The sequence below is a fragment of the Pleurodeles waltl genome, chromosome 6 (genome assembly GCF_031143425.1).
Source record: "Pleurodeles waltl isolate 20211129_DDA chromosome 6, aPleWal1.hap1.20221129, whole genome shotgun sequence".
Lineage (NCBI taxonomy): Eukaryota > Metazoa > Chordata > Amphibia > Caudata > Salamandridae > Pleurodeles > Pleurodeles waltl.
Window position 1 is genome coordinate 340,335,650 of NC_090445.1, and position 17,850 is coordinate 340,353,499.

General features: G+C 47.0%; 1 protein-coding gene across 2 annotated transcripts in view; it reads left to right on the forward strand.

The window, feature by feature from the left end:
* The window catches only part of CDH24 (cadherin 24), a 507,414-nt gene that overhangs the window by 451,230 nt on the left and 38,334 nt on the right, over window positions 1–17,850 (forward strand). For both annotated transcript variants that reach the window (XM_069238226.1, XM_069238227.1), the window contains exons 10-12: window positions 713–830; window positions 4,317–4,568; window positions 6,508–7,253. In XM_069238226.1, the coding sequence (XP_069094327.1) occupies window positions 713–830; window positions 4,317–4,568; window positions 6,508–7,028 (891 nt within the window). In that variant the 3' untranslated portion in view covers window positions 7,029–7,253. The remainder of the gene's footprint in view (window positions 1–712; window positions 831–4,316; window positions 4,569–6,507; window positions 7,254–17,850) is intronic.

Below are 17,850 nucleotides of genomic sequence, written 5' to 3' on the forward strand. Positions count from 1 at the left end.
TCGCTCTGACCTTTATGGAGTGTTGGAAAGGTCACCCATCGCACAGAAAGGTCAGCCCAGGGAGGGCCTTTCCACTCAAGGCACGAGCCCGAGACAGGACTGTCGTTGTAGTGCAGCGCACGTGTGTACTGAAGGGCCTCTAGGTGCTTGTCTGAATGTAATGCTGCTGGGAGGGGCTGCTGGACGGCACCAGAGCGCTGTGCACCACGCCGGCAGGGTGAGGGTCTGTGGCTGCTTTTCCTGATGAGACTTCAGTGGTGACAGGAGGGAAGGTGGCTTCTATGGGGGTTCTGGTGACGCAGTGATTTTTAACACGGGCATTTGAAGAGGGCCTTATTTTAGCCTGTTTGGGACTCGGAAGTGACTTCAACATGGTATCCAATTGTGCACACAGGTTGCATATCATTGTGGCCAATGATAAGCAGGCACCAGTCTTTGCGTTTCTTTCCCCTTTCTCGCTCCTGAACCTGTACCCCCACTCTCGCCCTCTTCCTTATTTCCTTTCTGCAACTGACCATTTCCAATCTTTTCCTGATCACCCCTGCTCCCTTACACTCTCTCTTCACTCACCAAGCATCTGCTTCCTATCCTGCGCTTCTTTCCCCTAAACCCCCCAGACTGACCCCCACCCCCCATCCAAACCCATTCCTCTCTCTACACATTTTTTTCCTTAACTCTCTCCCCGAATTATCAAGTCACTTTTTCTCCTCAGCTGGTCCAGGTGGTGCGGGCCGTGGACCCGGATGACCACAGTAACGACAGACCCTTCTTCTTTCGTGGCCTACCCGGACTCGCCAATGACCGCAACTTCACCGTCCGTGACAACAAAGGTAGGATCGAGTACCTTCAGTGGCCACAAGAAGTGAGAGCATCAACTGGGTGGCATCCCATGGCGCGCGGCACAGGGAGTGAGGATCCACAAATGCCATTAGCATTAGAGGCTGGGCCACGCTTGTGACAGCTGCATGCAGAGCAGGTGGAGGCAAGCTGGGGGAAACCAACTTAGAGTGGTGGAAGCGAGCTGAGGTAAACCAACTGAGAGCAGATGGGGGAAAGCTGGAATAAACCAACTTAGAGTGGTGGAAGCAAGCTGAGGTAAACCAACTCAGGGTGGTGGAAGCAAGTAGAGGTAAACCAACTTAGAGTGGTGGATCAAGCTGAGGTAAACCAACTCAGGGTGGTGGAGGCAAGCTGACGTAAACCAACTGAGAGCAGGTGGAGGCAATCTGGGGGAAACCAACTTAGAGTGGTGGAAGCGAGCTGAGATAAACCAACTGAGAGCAGGTGGGGGAAAGCTGGAATAAACCTACTTGGAGCAGGTGGAGGCAAACAAAGTTAAATCAACTTAGAGCAGGTGGAGGCAAGCTGGGGTAAACCAACTTAGAGCAGGTGGAGGCAAGCAGAGGTAAGTCATCTTAGAACAGGTGGAGACACACAGAGGTAAATCAACTTAGAGCAGGTGGAGGCAAGCAGATGTAAATCAAGTAGGAGTATGTTGAGGCGAAGGACATGAGCCGGAGTTTTCTTATTTGACCTTTCCTTTGCTTCAGAGAGCAGGTCTCTCACGGGTGAGTAGCGCGCTCTACAAATCTCTTTGATTGATTGATTGATTGATTGAGGTCAGAAGGCGCAGAACCCGGCCAGTCGAATAAAAGTGGTGTGCGATATGAAGGGAAGGAGGGAGTGCATATATCGGATCAGGTGTGATAGCAGACCCTACCTGATAGTTTGCAGTTGTGGCCGCAGAGAGCCTGAGGTCCCACGAGACCCGTGTCTAAGTAGTTCCATTTACAGGAGTTTCCTGAAATTCACGAGCTTGGATGTGGCCTACTCAGTGGCCCCGCCCCTTCAGCAGCACTCTCGTGGCTAGAGAGGTAATGTGCTCAAGGCACCGCACCCTCACCGGACCCCGTCCGCCTTGACAAACAGTGCCCTCTCCCCCAGAAACACACGTAATTAAACTTTTATGCAAAATTGTGTTGGGGTTTTGTTTTAGCTCGCTATTTTGCTGCTATTCCTCGTTCTGGCCTATATTCAATGAAAGCAGATTCCATCCATCCTTATGTAATAGGGGACAGAGTCTATTTTGTTCCACCAGGAAGTTGGCAAATAGAACCCAGGGAATGCTTCTGAAAGGAATCGAGTGTTCTTAAGTGCAAGGACCGCTAGAATTACATCACATTGTTCTTGACCAGTTGTTGCTTCAAGACAGCACTTTAAGTCTATAGAATATCTCAGATATTTTCATCGCTTTCCCCTGCTATTTTGAGTTTCAAAGAGCCTTCCAAAGAAATACTTTCTTGACAAGTAGCCAACAAAACAGTATAGTCCTGAATTCCACTTACTATTTTCAATACATATTTGAATAAATATATTTTTCTAGCTATGCGCCCTAAAACAAACATGTAACAGAAAAAATACACAAGGGGCAACATGTGTACTGTAGTCCTATATTGGTCTGGCATTTGCTAACTACTCATCCTTCAGTCTCGTGATTTATGATGTCACCAGAACCCCTAAATGCCAATATTGTACCATATTGCTTGGCTATCCATTATTTATCCTTACTCCATATCTTTCTGTGTGTTTGTGTGAATTAATTAATGTTATTTCTTGATTAATTCAAATTGTTGCAAAAATGAAGCAATAAAATAGGACAGGAGATGTTGCCGTGCCACCCAATGATTCAATGAAAGATCTGTTGCACAGCGCCTTGGGTCTCTGGGTCGAGAAACTACAGATGATGGCTGGAACCAGGGAGACACACAGGTTGACACCAACTGTTGCTGTCTTTAGTGAATTCAGAATCTGGGGTGCATCATCTGGAGCCAAATCCTTCACTTCAGGTGGCCAGGTGAGCCCTGATGATGAACCTAAGCATCATATAACCTCAGACACGCACTCCAGGTGCCAGGTGAGGGTGAGCCATGATGGTCAACCAGAACATTGCATAACCTCAGACGTTTACCAAATCCTTCACCTCAGATGGCCAGGCGAGTCCTTATAGTGCACCAGAGCATCACGTAACATCAGATGGGTGCCATATCCTTCTCTTAAGATGGCCAGTTGAGCTCTTATGGTGAACGTGATCATCATGTAACCTCTGACGTGTACAAACAGTAATTATGCCAAGAAGCTGTGAATACAAACAGGTGAAAATCTTAGAAAGGTTCATGAAAGAATAGCTAATTCCTTTCAGAATGCCCTGATGATGTAATCAGAGGAAACCAGGATATAATTCAGTCTTTGAGATACACTATTTACCATTATACAAAGCAACGATAAAGGCTAGTAAAGCAAACATGGCGAGGGTATGTTTTGTATAGTTCATGCTGTGAACCGAATTACTTGCAGGTGCTTTCAAATTTGCTGTCAAGGAAAATTGAGCACAATGAAGCAAACGGGATTGCCAAGAACCACACGTTTTGAGCCACGGTTTCTATTTAAAGAGGCATTCAATTTAGCATCCAGCCTATACATCGTCCTCCTCCGGGTTCACACAAATGAACAATCCTTTGTGATGAGTTTTCTTTCATGAGAAAAATTAGAGCTCTGGAGCGGACCTGCAAAACACACAAAATTCTGCTACATACAAATTCGGCCACCTGTTTATGATTCAGTTTCAAAGGGGGGCAACTGCAAGAGAACGAGTGTTTGAACATATAGAACAACCCTCAAGCTGTACGTAATTAAAATGCTGCTGTTTAATACCCATAACACAAAGATAATAAAAATGAGTGAGGCAGCCCCCAAGCAGCAAGCACACCTTTTCTAGGAAAAGCAAAACCTAGATGGAAGCAATTATGCAAATGAGTAAATCACCGGAAGTCACTAGGTGTTTGCTCGCAAATTGCATTCTTTCAATTGGTCAGAGCTGTGAAATGCAGCCTTGGTTTATAAGTATAACTCTACTTTCTTTGATTCCTTTTGAACTACAATTTCAGTAACAGTAATCAATCAAAAACACATTTTCAGTCTTTACTTGTGCCCCTATACAATGTACTTGCTAGCTGTCCTTCCTGAAGGAGGATGCTGCATGCAAACCTTCATGAGGAAGGGGAAAGAGCGGGCAGGGTCCAGGATCCTGAGTTCAGCTTTGAGATGGCTCAGCAGTCCCATTAGGCACTGGTGAGCTAGAGCAGGGCTTTGGACTTTACTGCCTCACCCCCTTACATTTCTGCTCTTTTACCCACACTCTAGACTTCTTTCTCTCCTTCCCACCGTGGCCCTTTACCTACATACAGCGCCTCGTTCTTTTGTCTGTCCCTCCTTGTGCTTGTCTTCCTGCTCACACTCTTGCTTTCTCCTATCCTTAGATAATAGTGCCAGCGTTCTCCTACAGCACGGCCGCCTCTCCCAGCACAGGAGGGATGTGTACCTGGTTCCTATCGAGATGACGGACAGTGGCCGGCCGCCACTCAGCAGCACGGGCACTCTGACCGTGAGCGTGTGCCAGTGCGGGCATGATGGTGCAGTGCTCTCTTGCAGCACAGAGCCCTACATGTCCCCCGCTGGCTTGAGCACTGGAGCGCTGGTGGCCATCTTAGCCTGCATCATCACTCTGCTGGGTGAGTGTGCTAGTGTTACATCAGCAATTGCCATTCAACCATCAATCCTCAAGCCTGACCTTTGAGTACCAAAAGAGAAAAACACAATCGCTAGTCCTCCCCTTCCAAACTCCAAACTCCCATCAACCACCAACTATTGTCTGCCATGCCATCTCACATCAGTCCTCAACCACCAGATATCACCCACCATCTGTCATCCACTAATCAACAACTGACCCTCAACTGACAATACTCATGCAACAACACTTACTCGGCAATCCTCAAAAACGAACCCTCAGCAGTCAACGATCATCTGACAATTCTCAATCATCAGCTTCTTAGTGATCAGTCATCAAATCGCAGTCATTATCTATCATCCCTCTGTACACCCAAATGCCATCTCTCAACTCCCATTACTCAACCCCTTGCAACCATTCAACCAGCTGCAATAATGTCATCACCATCTGTCATCCTCCACCTATGTATATTATCTGCAGCCGGCTTCTATAAATGATATCAGAGACTTCTACTGGCTTCTTGGCACTGGGAGGCCTTAAGCTATCATTGCCAACACAAGACTATACTATGCATGTTTTCACTGGGCCTAAAGATAGATGTTTAAGTGAGTGGGACTCGGATAGGGGGATTTTTATTAGCACTAGAGATTGAGCAAGGAATGGTCCCTGGTAGAGACATTGGAGCTTTTAAAATAATTTGATTAATCCATCCAAATCTGTCTTGTTTGGAATTTACTTTTGTAGAGATTATGCTAGCATGGTGCCTGCTAGTACTCTTCAAGGTAGCCAATCACAGCAGTGCTGGTCAGCCATCATTTCATTACTCAAGTGATAAGAGGAGGCTGGCATGAAGTTGTGTGAGCTATCTTTGATACCCACAACAAGCAAAATGATACCATGGCAGCCACATGTCGAAGAAGAATGCAGTGACTCCTGACCACGGGTTGGCAAAGTCTCCATCAAGCCCCAAAGTGTAATATCACATAGTAAGGATAGTTATAGGACAACGAAAGACCTGTAACATGGCAGCCACAGCAGCTGTGAACTCGGTGTGAGTATTGCTAGCTCTCAGACTGCCTCCTGATGCGAACAGCAGATTTCATAGCTTCTGCACTGTGGCCGACCACTAGGTGTCACTGTTTGTTACCTGCAAGCCATCTCCTATTATCATTCTATAAATGGACAATCGGTGGCTGTATTGCACCGGTGCCTACTCTTCCAAGACTTCCATCGGTGTCATGCTTTCTTCGACCTCTAGGTGTCAGTGCATATCCTATGTGTCTGCAGTACAGCTGGCCCTCTCCTGGCACATACTGGCAGGCAAGAGAGGCAGACTGCAGCCGCACTACCCACCTTCAGCAATGCAGTGGGCGGGGCTCCTAACATTCAAAATGCAGCTTCACGAAAAATTGAAATATTTCCCCTTAGGCCTAACATTTGCTTTCTAACGGCAAAACAGTGCTTTTGAAGTTCTCTGGAAATGCATCACTTTATAAATTGGCCTTACAGAAAGAAATGCGGAGTGGCAATTTTTAATAAAAACAGAAGAAAACGTAAGTGTCAGTTGGTTAAGGTGGTTGACATCTTGACTCAGCAAAGGTCGTCTTTGACTAGAACCTGGGTCCTTCTGAGATTATCAGCATCATCATAAACAGACAAGGAGGTGGTGAGAGAGGAGAAATGAGTAGTAACAAGCGAGGTGGGGGCAAGTAGTGGCAGGAGACTGAGCCAGAGTGGAAGGGGAGAGAGGTTATATATCAGGCGAGTGAAAGGAAGATGTAGGCCAAGAAAGATGTCAAGGCTGAGAGACAACTGACTTTTAAGGCATTTAGTGTAAATAATAATTGAATGCTAAAGCATGAATCAGAGAACTATTTTGAGGTAATGAGACAGTTTATTAGGGGGTATGAGTGACCGGTGTCTTTTGCCTCTTCTCTCGCCAGCCATTGTCGTGCTCTTTGTTGCCCTGAGGAAGCAGAAGAAGGAATCTCTCGTGGTCTACGAGGAGGAGGACGTGCGCGAGAACATCATCACCTACGATGACGAGGGTGGTGGCGAGGAGGACACCGAGGCCTTCGACATGGCTGCCCTGCAGAACCCCAACGCCGCCGCGCCAGGCGCCCCGGGCATGAGTGGTGGCTTCTTCGCCGCCTCCCGGCGAGACGTCCTGCCCAAGCAGAAGCCCTCGGTCAGGCATGGCCAGCCAGCCCGCCCCGCCGGCGCCCCTGACATGGAGCAGTTCCTGGGCAGCCGGCTCAGGGAGGTGGACGAGGACCCGAGTGTGCCCCCCTATGACTCCATCCAGATCTATGGCTACGAGGGCCAGGGCTCCTCCGTGGGCACCCTCAGCGCCTTGGAATCCAGCGCCGGGGACTCCGACATCGGCTACGAGTACCTGGAAGAGTGGGGGCCACAATTTCAGACCCTGGCGGACCTGTATGGGGCCACGGGGCCCCCACTATAAGATGGCCACCCTGGAGCCACCCTGGCGAAGGAGGGAGAGGCGAAGGCAGGGTTGGGCCAGATTCAACAATAACTTCATGCACAATCAGACCAACGAACCATTGGCGCGAGAGACATTGGGAGGGAGTCCACCAAGGCCGACCCGGCTTCCGGATTATTCTTTGCTGTTTCCATCTCCGCTGTCCGGCACAATGCACCTTCATTTCAGAAAGGACAGTCATTAAAGGTAGGTGCTTTGTTATTGTAGCTGGGTTGAGTTGAAAAGGGGGGTCTTCTCACAGATAGCACAGGTCTGGTACTCTGGTGTAACGTTTAGTCGGAAAGACAGCAAGACCGGCTGAGCTCTAGTCAGGACTCTATTCTCAGTCTGAGTGTAACCAAATGCCAGGCTTCCCCCACCAAACACACCCGCGCACACACACGCACCCTCACACACACTCCCTCTATACCTCTCACCCCCACTCACTGCAACACCCCCTGCATCATCACATTCTCTCCTCCATACTCACCATTCCAGAGAATCTCAGACACCGCACACACTAGGACTCTGTCCTCAAGGCACTACATGTATTTATTAGGCGCATTTATATAGCGTCAATCAACATTTCCACAAAGTCAGAGGAGAGCTTCACTGGTCTGAGAAGGGTAAGAGATGACACCAGTGGGCTAGAAGTGAATTCAGATTAAAGAAGCACAAGGGAGAAAGGCGAGTTTTCGGGAGAACAAACAACGAGGAAAGGAGAGATCCAGTCTGAGTTAAAGCCTCGATTTCAAATCGTAGATTTTTTGCAGACGAAGGCGAGCTTTGTTCACGGCACCCCAGGTCCTACAGCAGGTCTCACTTTATGTGGGTCGTGAGTGAGGAGGGAGCCGCCCGTGTGACGGCCGCAGCGCCCCCATCAGTGCACTGCAGATGTCCCACACCTTCCACGCTCTAAATGACCCAATCCGTATCTTTGCAGCGTCCATTGGCTTGTGCCGTCACTTGACTTTTATCATACGAAAGATGGCTCCGTGAGTTCAGTTCTCGCCGTTGACATCTGTGTGACCTAAATATGACAAATGTGAAATCTGAAAGGATCAATTCTACCTTTCATCCTTGAAAGGCCAGTAACATGAGCATCATTACATTGGGTAATACCGAACACTCGTTATTTACAGCACTGTGAAATGAAAAGTACTGTAGACGGAACTATATAAAATAGATTATTAGTATATATTTCTTTCTCCTCTGAGGATGCGTATGAATGAGTGGGGGCCGGAGAAGGGGGTGTAAGTTCGGCGTCAGCGAGGTTCCAAACCACCCCCAGGTTCAGACTCATCTCAGCCTAGTAAAGCAGGGACTTCTTAAAGTCACCGCGCGGCTCACTTCTGGTAGCCCGGCTAATTAAAAGGCTTAGAAAGAGTGGAAAGATCCGGGACGAATGTAATAAAATTCAGCAACGCTGGAAATACAATAAGAGACAGCCCGAAGTGCATTTAATAAGACGCAGGTAACTGTGAAATAGGATAAAGGATACCTGGCGTGATGGGCTCAGGCAGCAGTGACAGGGATATGAATAATAACACAGATGCCGCACAGGCGCAGAAGTGGGTTTTAACTGGTGGGGGAGGCGATATCCTTGAAATAAAGAGACCCCCAGAAACTGCTGGGGCAGCACGTGCGGCGAGAGTCTGTGGAATCCCCGTATGATCTAACAGAGTGCTGGTGCCCGGGGTGGGGGACTCAAGATCTAGGGCCCATAGTTATACTTTTTTCGCGCCGCGATTGCGTCATTTTTGTGACGCACAAGCGGCCCAAACAAAATATAATTGTATTTTGTAAGTTTGCGCTGCTTTTGCGTAAAAAGAAAATGACGCAAATGCGGCGCTAAAATAGTATAAAAATGGGCCTAGCTGTCTACATTGAGTAGGACCCGGGAGGCCTTCCTTGCAATTCGGTTGTTGTAGACGGTAGTATCTCAAGGAGGCTTTCTTCTCAAGCTCCAAAATATCTTCTTTGCCAAAACTGTAATTTGTGATGGTTTTCTGTCGCAAGCTTTTGCTGGTTATTTTACGTGCTCGCCTTCTCAGTATTCGCTTCCATCACGGATTGTGTGACATTCGAGTAATTTGCTTTTGCATAATTATGTAACATTTCTGCAAATTTGTGCATATTTCCATGTAATTACGTGAAATGCGAATCCATCATTTTGCCCTATATTTAAGCGCAAATGAGTCCTCGCCTCAATTTTTGGCGTGAGGATGCATTTATAAAATAACCGTGAAGAACAGCCGCGCGTGTTCTGTTGTTCGTGTGCGTTTGCAGTGAATTGTTTACAGCAAGGGGGACATTTTGCAGTACAGTTTTACTACAAATTTTGCTTAGTTATGAAAAGTGGCGTTATGCACCACCAGTAAATACAAAACTCCCCAAATTACGCAAATTATGGCAGCATCATTGAAATGTTGCCAAATCATAATCTGGACTACGGAAACAAGACAGAGACATTTTAATGCATGGGCAAAGGTGCGCTGGCCCAGACCCCAGCCTTTTAGGGGCCCCATAATAGAGCTAACTCTGTTCAGCAGAATCTTGCTCTGATGACCTTGAATACACATTCAACAAATTGTTTTTTTCCTTTAATTTATTCTCAAATTACGATATTTTGCAGAGAAATGTTGTGTTGACGTTTCATGCAATATCTATAAAAATTCCTTTAGAGCAAAACAGGAACTCACATAGGGGAAATAGGAGGGGGTTACATATTATTTTCAATAATATTTCCCAGCTGCTGCTGTTTTACAATATTGAAAACACACGTCACTATCTCTCATTATTAGATGCAAACACAATTAGAATTTGGACCAATGTGCCTCTGAACTGTCAGCGACTTGGACAAAAGGGGCGAGAAAGAGGTGACATTGAATCCTAAATTCAAAGCTGTTCCGAACAGCCCCCCCAAAAATGTGTTTGGCCCAGGGCCCCCAAAATCCTTAAGATGTTCCCGAAACAAGGGCTAGTCATGTCCTTGGATCAGTGGTCCATACGTATGTACAATTTAATATGAACAAATACAGGACACAGTGATTTTACCATGAACATTGGAAATGGATAAACAACATGTAATAACACAAGTAATAACAAGCAAATTACAGTATATAATATCTTTGAAATCAAGAAACGTTGTGCAGTGCTCCTTCTCCATTATATCAAAACAGTACACAGAAGTGGGAGAAAATTTAATCCACTGGAATTAATTGGAAACTTTTTTGACCCATCTAGGAAAGCAGACGATTCTTAAATAATTTGGTGGGATGTAGGTGTCTATGGGGGATGGACCAGGTGGATATGGAATATTCCAATCAAGGTTTCTTTCTGGAATAGGCAGAGGCCTATGTGTGGACAAATACTTATCCGTTTTTTAGGTCTTGGGTAGACAGCCTATATGCTGTATTGTAAGCTTATAGTGGGCATAGCACCCACCCATTACTTACCAATGGTTGGTGCCTTTCTCACTTTCATTTCTTTACTTAGTAGTGGTTCGCTGGTGTATGTGTCCCTCCTGTTTCTGTGTTCATCCCTGCCCCTGGAACATGGATGCATTACTTATATTCCTCCACTACTAATTTGTTTAGGCACTATTTTCTCTTTGCGTGGAGGCACTCCACCAGAGTGCATCTTATTCAACAGGCTCTCTTGTGTAGCCACCCACCTTTTCTTGTCTGTGGTGTTGCCATCTCCCACTTCACTGCTCTTCTTCCCTTCCATTGTGGTGATACCCCCTTCTACGTATACACCCTCCTTCCCTTCGGGGCCGATCATGCTATTTTGGCCTGCCCTCCCCACGCCATCACATGGTGAACTTTATTTTCTTTTTTATGTTTTCCAAATTTTTATAGCTCGAACTGGACCAAAGGTATTGGAGCGCTTAACATGAGCACCAGTTGTAGCAATATCCAAGGAAATATTCCTTTTGTGGGCACGTAGAGATTCATTCATTTGCTCCGAATCACGGGATGTTGAGCAAACACCAAGATTTGAACCTGGTTCCCCAGCTCCAAAGTCAGCAGCTCTGGCAGTTGTGCCACATCGTCCTACCCCTAGTGTTACTGGCATGTCCCAGGGACTTCTAGAAGCTTGTCATGCTACAGCGCTTTACATCTTGTGGAGACAGGTTTAGTGCAGTGCTAGGAGACTGGCAGACAACTGTGTGTTACACGGAGAGCTGGATTCTTGCTCTACAGGGACCTCTAGTAGAAGCCTGTGGTACTTCACCCTTGAACACCCAGGACTGCTGCCAAACCTCATGGGTCTCTTTACGCCCTTTATTTTTGTGTGGATACGAGTGTCACTAGTAGCATGCTGCAAGTTAACACTGAAGCAGTTTAACGACAAGCACCGGTGTCACACTTCGATATCCACCATCGCAGTACTCCATCCTTTCAAACCCAGTTAATTGTCATGCGACCAGGACCTCTAGGAGCGGCGTGTTGTGCAGCAGTCTTTTACACAGCACTGAAGTCGGCGACAGGGACCTCTAGGAGTAGTGTGTGGTGCTGTAGTCTTTTACACGGCACTGCAGGACTGAAGCTGGTGACGGGAACCTGTAGGAGCAAGGTGTGGTGACCGGGGCCTCTAGAAGCTGCTTCAGCTCAACATCCTGTGATTCTGAGCAAATCACTCAATCTACTGCGCCTACCAAAACTGAACGTATCCTTGTGTAATGTAACTGTTGCTCATGTAAAGCACTTAAATACCGTCCGGCCGAGTTCGCGCTAAACAAAAGTGCAAAAAAAAAAAAAAACTGCTGCAGCAGTAACGACCACTAGAAGTTCCCAAAGCCTGACGCCGGTGCTGAGGGTAAAAGGCTGTATGTAGTGTTAAAGCTTGTTCCTGGTGGACGCTGGACCCACACTCCTGTGCTGGGTTTCAAGGGCCCTGGAGTCTGGCACCAGCACTGACTGTACAAGACTGTCGTATTGCAGGCTTTTACTAGAGGTTGGTAGAGCCAGGTTCTGCTCCTAGAGTTTGAATGTGCAGTCCCACAGGCTGTCACCCCCGAAGGCATTTCTGAAGTAGCCTAGCAAATACACGGCAGCGTTTTGTCTACCTAGCGCCAGCAATGACTTTTCTTGTTAAAGAGTTTTAGTTCTAGTTTTCCAGTTCCTAGTGCGCCGAACAGCAGGTCACCCAGTCTAGGGCACTTCACTATTAGTTATTTGGCTCTGCAAACTGCAACCTAATTCTGTGTGACTCGAGTTCTCTTTCTTTGCTGTCTTTCACCAAGTTGAATCCGATATAGTTGGAGGAGACAATGAAAATCATGATACTATTAAGTTTAGTTCTCTCAATGATCTATGTCCGAACAATATTTTCGACCTAGGTAAAAGAATCATTGTTCCTTGACCCTGCAGATTAGTAAGTCTCTTCCTTTTCATCTAGATCTTTCCCAGCAGACTTTAAACTAGCATTGGCAAAGTCAATAGACTGAGAGCTATAGGCATTGGCAATGGTAATGCATTTGTGTATTTCAATAGCCCCAGAGCTAGACACAAATGCATTTACATAGCCAACTCCTATAGCTTTCGGACTGCGAAGACCTATTGCCAATGCTTGTTTCAGACTGCATTGGACTTGCCAACTTTCCTTTGATTAAGTAGATCAAACTAGGTACTGAAGTTAACACATTGGCCCATATCTCAGAAAAAGTGGCGCATCAGAGTTGATGCGCCACTTTTTCAGCACCCCCCCCCCCCCACGGCACCTAACGACACCATGGTTGTACCTTATTTATAATATGGCACACCATAGCGGTCGTTAGCACAATAGTGTCAAAATTTTTTACTTTGTTGAGGCGCTTTGCTACACTAGCGTCAGAAATCACTAGTGTCAGAAATTGTGACGCTAGTGTAGCAAAGTGCAAGGAGGCCTATGGGTTTCTATGGGAGTGTCATTTTAACGCCTGCTCTGTGCAGGCATAAAAAATGACACCAAAAATGGCGCAGGGACATCTATTAAATTTCACTGTGCCATTTTTGCGTGCCTCCTAGCGCCGTAACGCCCCCCTTGCATACATGGCGCAGGCGTAATGTGGCATAAGAGTTTACAAAGTGGTGCTAATGCATGGATTGCGCCACTTTGTAAATATGGTGCAGGGAAAAAGCGACTTTAGCGCCACCTTATTATAAAAAAAATGATGCTGTGGCGGCGCTAGGGGCTCTTATTTATGCCCCATTGTGTTTTGATTCTGTGGGACATATTCAATGAGTCTTCATAAGACGGGGGATCCTAGGTGCCGAGAGCCTCACTCAGCCTGGCTGGAGGCATAGAGCAACTTGCAATCCTAAAGGCTTCCTATGCATTGTTCAAAGAAGCGTTTGTTGGGGAGGATTACGGTCATCCCAGACGGACCTCATAAAGACAACTTTCAGCAATGATAAGTGTAATTCGCAGTTCCCAGGCGCTCACGCCTGCGGTGAACTATCTTCACTGACTCAGAGCTCTGCCGGGACACAAGGCCGGTGGCGCACACCAGCAGATTCACTCTGCAGGCGCAAGGCGAAGAAGGTTAGCGCAGCATCACAGGAATTGCTTTGAGTTGGGAGAAGCAGCTGCCAACCAAAGTCCCAACCTGAGTATTTACAGAGAGGTCTGGCTCAAAATAAAAACACACCTTTTTTGTTTACCTTTGTTAAGCCGGGGAGCTGATGATCAGGGTCACAACAGGACGTAAATATAAATATTTCTGCAGTGTTTGATCCAAAGGATGATAAGTGCATTTCTGACAAGAGCATTTCTTGCGAAAGTGTGCATTGCCAGTCCCTGACATACTGTGAGTTTTCTGCCAGCATGTCTAGAACAACGTTGCTTTTATCCTCTAAATAGAGTGACTTTCCAACACCTTGAAGCAGAGAATTCTCTAGCAGCTGGCCCACTGACATAGTGTTTCTGAAGAGAGAGCCTTTGGAAATTAAAAGGTTTTCCCACCTGCGAATGAGAGAGGGACACCGAGAAGTGGGTGGTCACGTGTCACAACCCAAACCCCAACATACATTTTGTTCTTGCACACTGGCATAATGACACAACCACGCATTCCGTAACAACCTATGCCTTAGCAACGTGGTCAGAACCACAATCGTGTCATTTCCACGCATGCCTTTTCCACGCAAGCCTTTACAACAAATTTTGTTGTAAAAGCATGCTTAGTAAAGGCATATGTGGAAATGGCATGCATGGTTGTGCCATACAACCCCCCCTTAACCTAAAAACTACCCCACTCACACGCCCTGAGGCCCAATACTATCCCCACTTCTATACCCCCCCAAAAACCCTGGCCCTTCTTTACATAAAAAACTACCCAGCAGGCCCCCCTGCACGCCCTGAGCCCTAAAACCTCCCCCACCCCTAAAAACGAAACTACTCCAACACCCCCCACCTGCCCTGAGCTCTAAAACCTTCCCCCACCCCTAATAACTAAACGATCCTGACCCTAAAAAATAAACTACCCTGACCTCCCCACCCACCCTAAGCCCTAAAAAAAATTAACCGACCCCCCACCCTGCCCTTAAAAAATAAACTACCCGACACACACCACCCGCCCTGAACCCTAAAACCTTCCCCCACCACTAATAAGTAAACTACCCGACGCCCCACCCAACCTAAGCCCTAAATAATAAACTACCTGCCCCTAACAAATAAACTACCGCAACGACCCACCCAACCTAAGCTCTAAATCCACCCCACTGCTAAAAACTACTCCCCAAACCATGCCCCAGACTTTCTTACCTCACCGCGTCCTCTCCTGATCCTCCCCTCCTCTCTGCCTTTCTCCCGCCTTTCCTTAACCCTACCCCCACGCCTAAAAATTAAACTACACCACCCCTAAAAAATAAACTATCCCGACCCCCACCCACCCTAAAAAATAAACATACCCAACCCCCCACCCGCCTCTAAAAAATAAACTACCCTGATATTTCCCAACCACCCTAAGCCCTAAATTCACCCCACCAATAAAAACTACCCCCCAAACCGTGCTCCAGCCTCACTTACCTCACCGTGCCCTCTCCCGAGCCACTAGACCGTTTTGTGTGTTTTCTCTGCCTTAACCACGCATTTGTGGTTAAGGCAGAGAAAAAGGTAGTTGTTGTTTAGGCAAGCTGTTCCACTTGTGTGGGAAACGTCCACGTTGTTTAGGACGTTTCCCGGACTGGAGTGGTGCAGTCCCTACCGGACTTTGGTGCTCTCCCTTAGACCCACCTCTCTCCTAGTAAGTGAAGTGGCAAAAGTACAGAATGCAAGAACGAAGCATTTCTGGTAAAGGATGACAGACAGGGAACTTCATTTTGCAGTTTACTTACAGAAATAGAATACAAAAATGTGAAAGCCGGGCCATCAGGTTAAATTAATAAACATTTCAGTCAATAACAAACTTGGTAGACTTCCTAGATTTAGTAGCATAGATTAATCCTCAGTTAGTGGGAAGGGGCCTTCCCCCAACATAGAGAAATCTCTCCCTTTTATAGTGCTTTACACAAAAGCTCCATACATTTACTCCATCAGGACATGGTTCCTATGCGTAGAACCAGTAGGAATAAAGCAATAGCAACAGCCAACAAGGACATCCATTTGAGGATTCTCTCACCATCTAATGCATGGAGTTCTGGTGTTCAAAGCTTTTTCTCTCTGTACATGAAATGTTACCTACAGTTGCTTCATCTTTGGAGAGGTACACTCTGCTCAGGTCAACACAGGAAATAATTTCTTAGCTAGTAAAAGTCTACAAGGGTTTATTATGACAGAATAAACAGGAGTTTAGATCACATGTTAAACAGTCGTATCACAAAAAGATGGACGATGAGTCTTAACTTGTCATAAGTTGGAGAAACATGAATTCTTACATGCTAAACATTCACATTTTTGAATTTTAATCAATCTGTGTTCTCACAGGGAACCTGCTGATTTTCAACAGGTTTCAGTTACCACCGACATCTAAGTGAGGCCCAAAGCCTTGGATAGCATGGAAGCTAGCAGTGACAGCAGATACCCTGGCATAACACCAAAAGACTTATAACAATATGATGTAACTGCACAATGAGAGGGCAGCAGTAATCTAAACAGAGGGTTAGGACGTTTACTCAACAAAGCACAGGGTAATCTGAAGAACTGGCTAGGGGTGCACAGGCCTGGCCAGAATTGCAAAGGAACACTTAAGTGGGATACAGAAGCAGCTAAACGTAAGTTACAAGGTGATGGAGAAAGACCATGCTGACTAGGTGCTCTGTTTATCTATTGCCACGATAACCTCCACATTTGCAGGGATTCCATCTGGTCCAAGTTGAAGACCCACTTAGTGACTAGAGCATGCGGATGGATTCCTGTTAATCATCATCCAAGATGGCATCTGTACAGTGCATGCGCCTGGGGTGCTGTAAGCTCCAATACAAAATTTTCTGTGTCCATGATGGGCTGGAGGCCGGAAGCCGGAAGCCACGAAAATATAGACTCGAGCCTACCTCACTGTGTAGCGGGCACAGCATGACACCAGTCATGGCTTGCTCCTATTTAAAAGGGCGGAGCAGGTGTGCGCGCGGGGAAGGGAAAGGAAGGGGGGAGCGGCACATTTAATAATAAAAAAAATAATAATAAAGGAAAAAACTTACCTCATCCGTTGCCGCTGCGACGTGCTGCTCATCATTCCCACATCGTCACTGCACAAACAGGCTCCCAGCCCGGCCCTGTGCCAATCCTGACGCTGCTCAGAGCAGCTTCAGGATTGGCTGGGAGCGCCCAGCCGGGACGATCCCAGGCAGACTGGGAGCCTGTGTAGGCCCTCTCCAGCCCAATAGAGCCTACAACGCATGTGTGTTTGGCCAGCCTGAGACGGCCAGACAAAAACACATGCGCTCTGAGGGGAGTGCTCTGTGCACTCCCCTCTGAGGCTGTCATCCCCTAAGCCCCACCTCTTTCACCATGAAGGTATATAAACCTAGTTTATTATTCCTTCGTGGTGAAAGTGTTGCAGCTTCTGCTGCTGGCAGGGGAGTGACGCTCCTCCGGACTTATGGAGGAACCGCCCCTGCATGACACACTGAACCCAGCCACAGGAGTTGTCCGGTGAGAATCGCAGGGTGTGCTGTCCTTCCCTGGGGCTTTCGTTCGCACCCTTCCCAGGATAGTTGTATTTGGTGTGCATAGCTTTACAGAAGGCCTGAAAAGCAGGGACTCACCTGCCCTGGGGGCAGCCTTGCAGTCTCCTTCGCTGGTGTGGGACCTACTACGGTAAAGTATTGTAATGTATTGTAATTGTACTTACATAGTGCTTACTACCTGTGACGAGGCGTTGAAGCACTTCATAGCAGGTAGCGAGCTGCATTTATAGTCTATTTTTGTTGTCTGGTGCATAGTCACCAGCGGCACTCCATGGCACCAGCAGTGCCCCCTGGCACCCAGTAGGTTGGGGAACAATTTCTCAGATACCTCTTGTGAAAGGCCTGGGAGAAATGGGTTGGAGGTGTGTTTGAAAACGTTCTATCTGGAAAAATACAAATATTGACCACTTTTGTTGCCAGTATTTGTGTTTCATGTAATCCGCCCCTGGAGCTTGTGCACAGGTTGAGAGAGTTGACATTGTCAACAGAGTCAAACCAAAGTCCTGTATCTGTGTCATATGATAATCCATCATCCTGCCTAGATCATTCATCTTTTGCTCCTCAGAGTACCAGAGATCACGCAGAGTCCTGGACCTCGGGAAATGTTGCAAGCAGTGACCTGTCTCTCAGTAACTGTGAACCCTCAGTGTGATATTCAGACAGAGCCGTAGCTCGTTCTTGGATTTAAATTG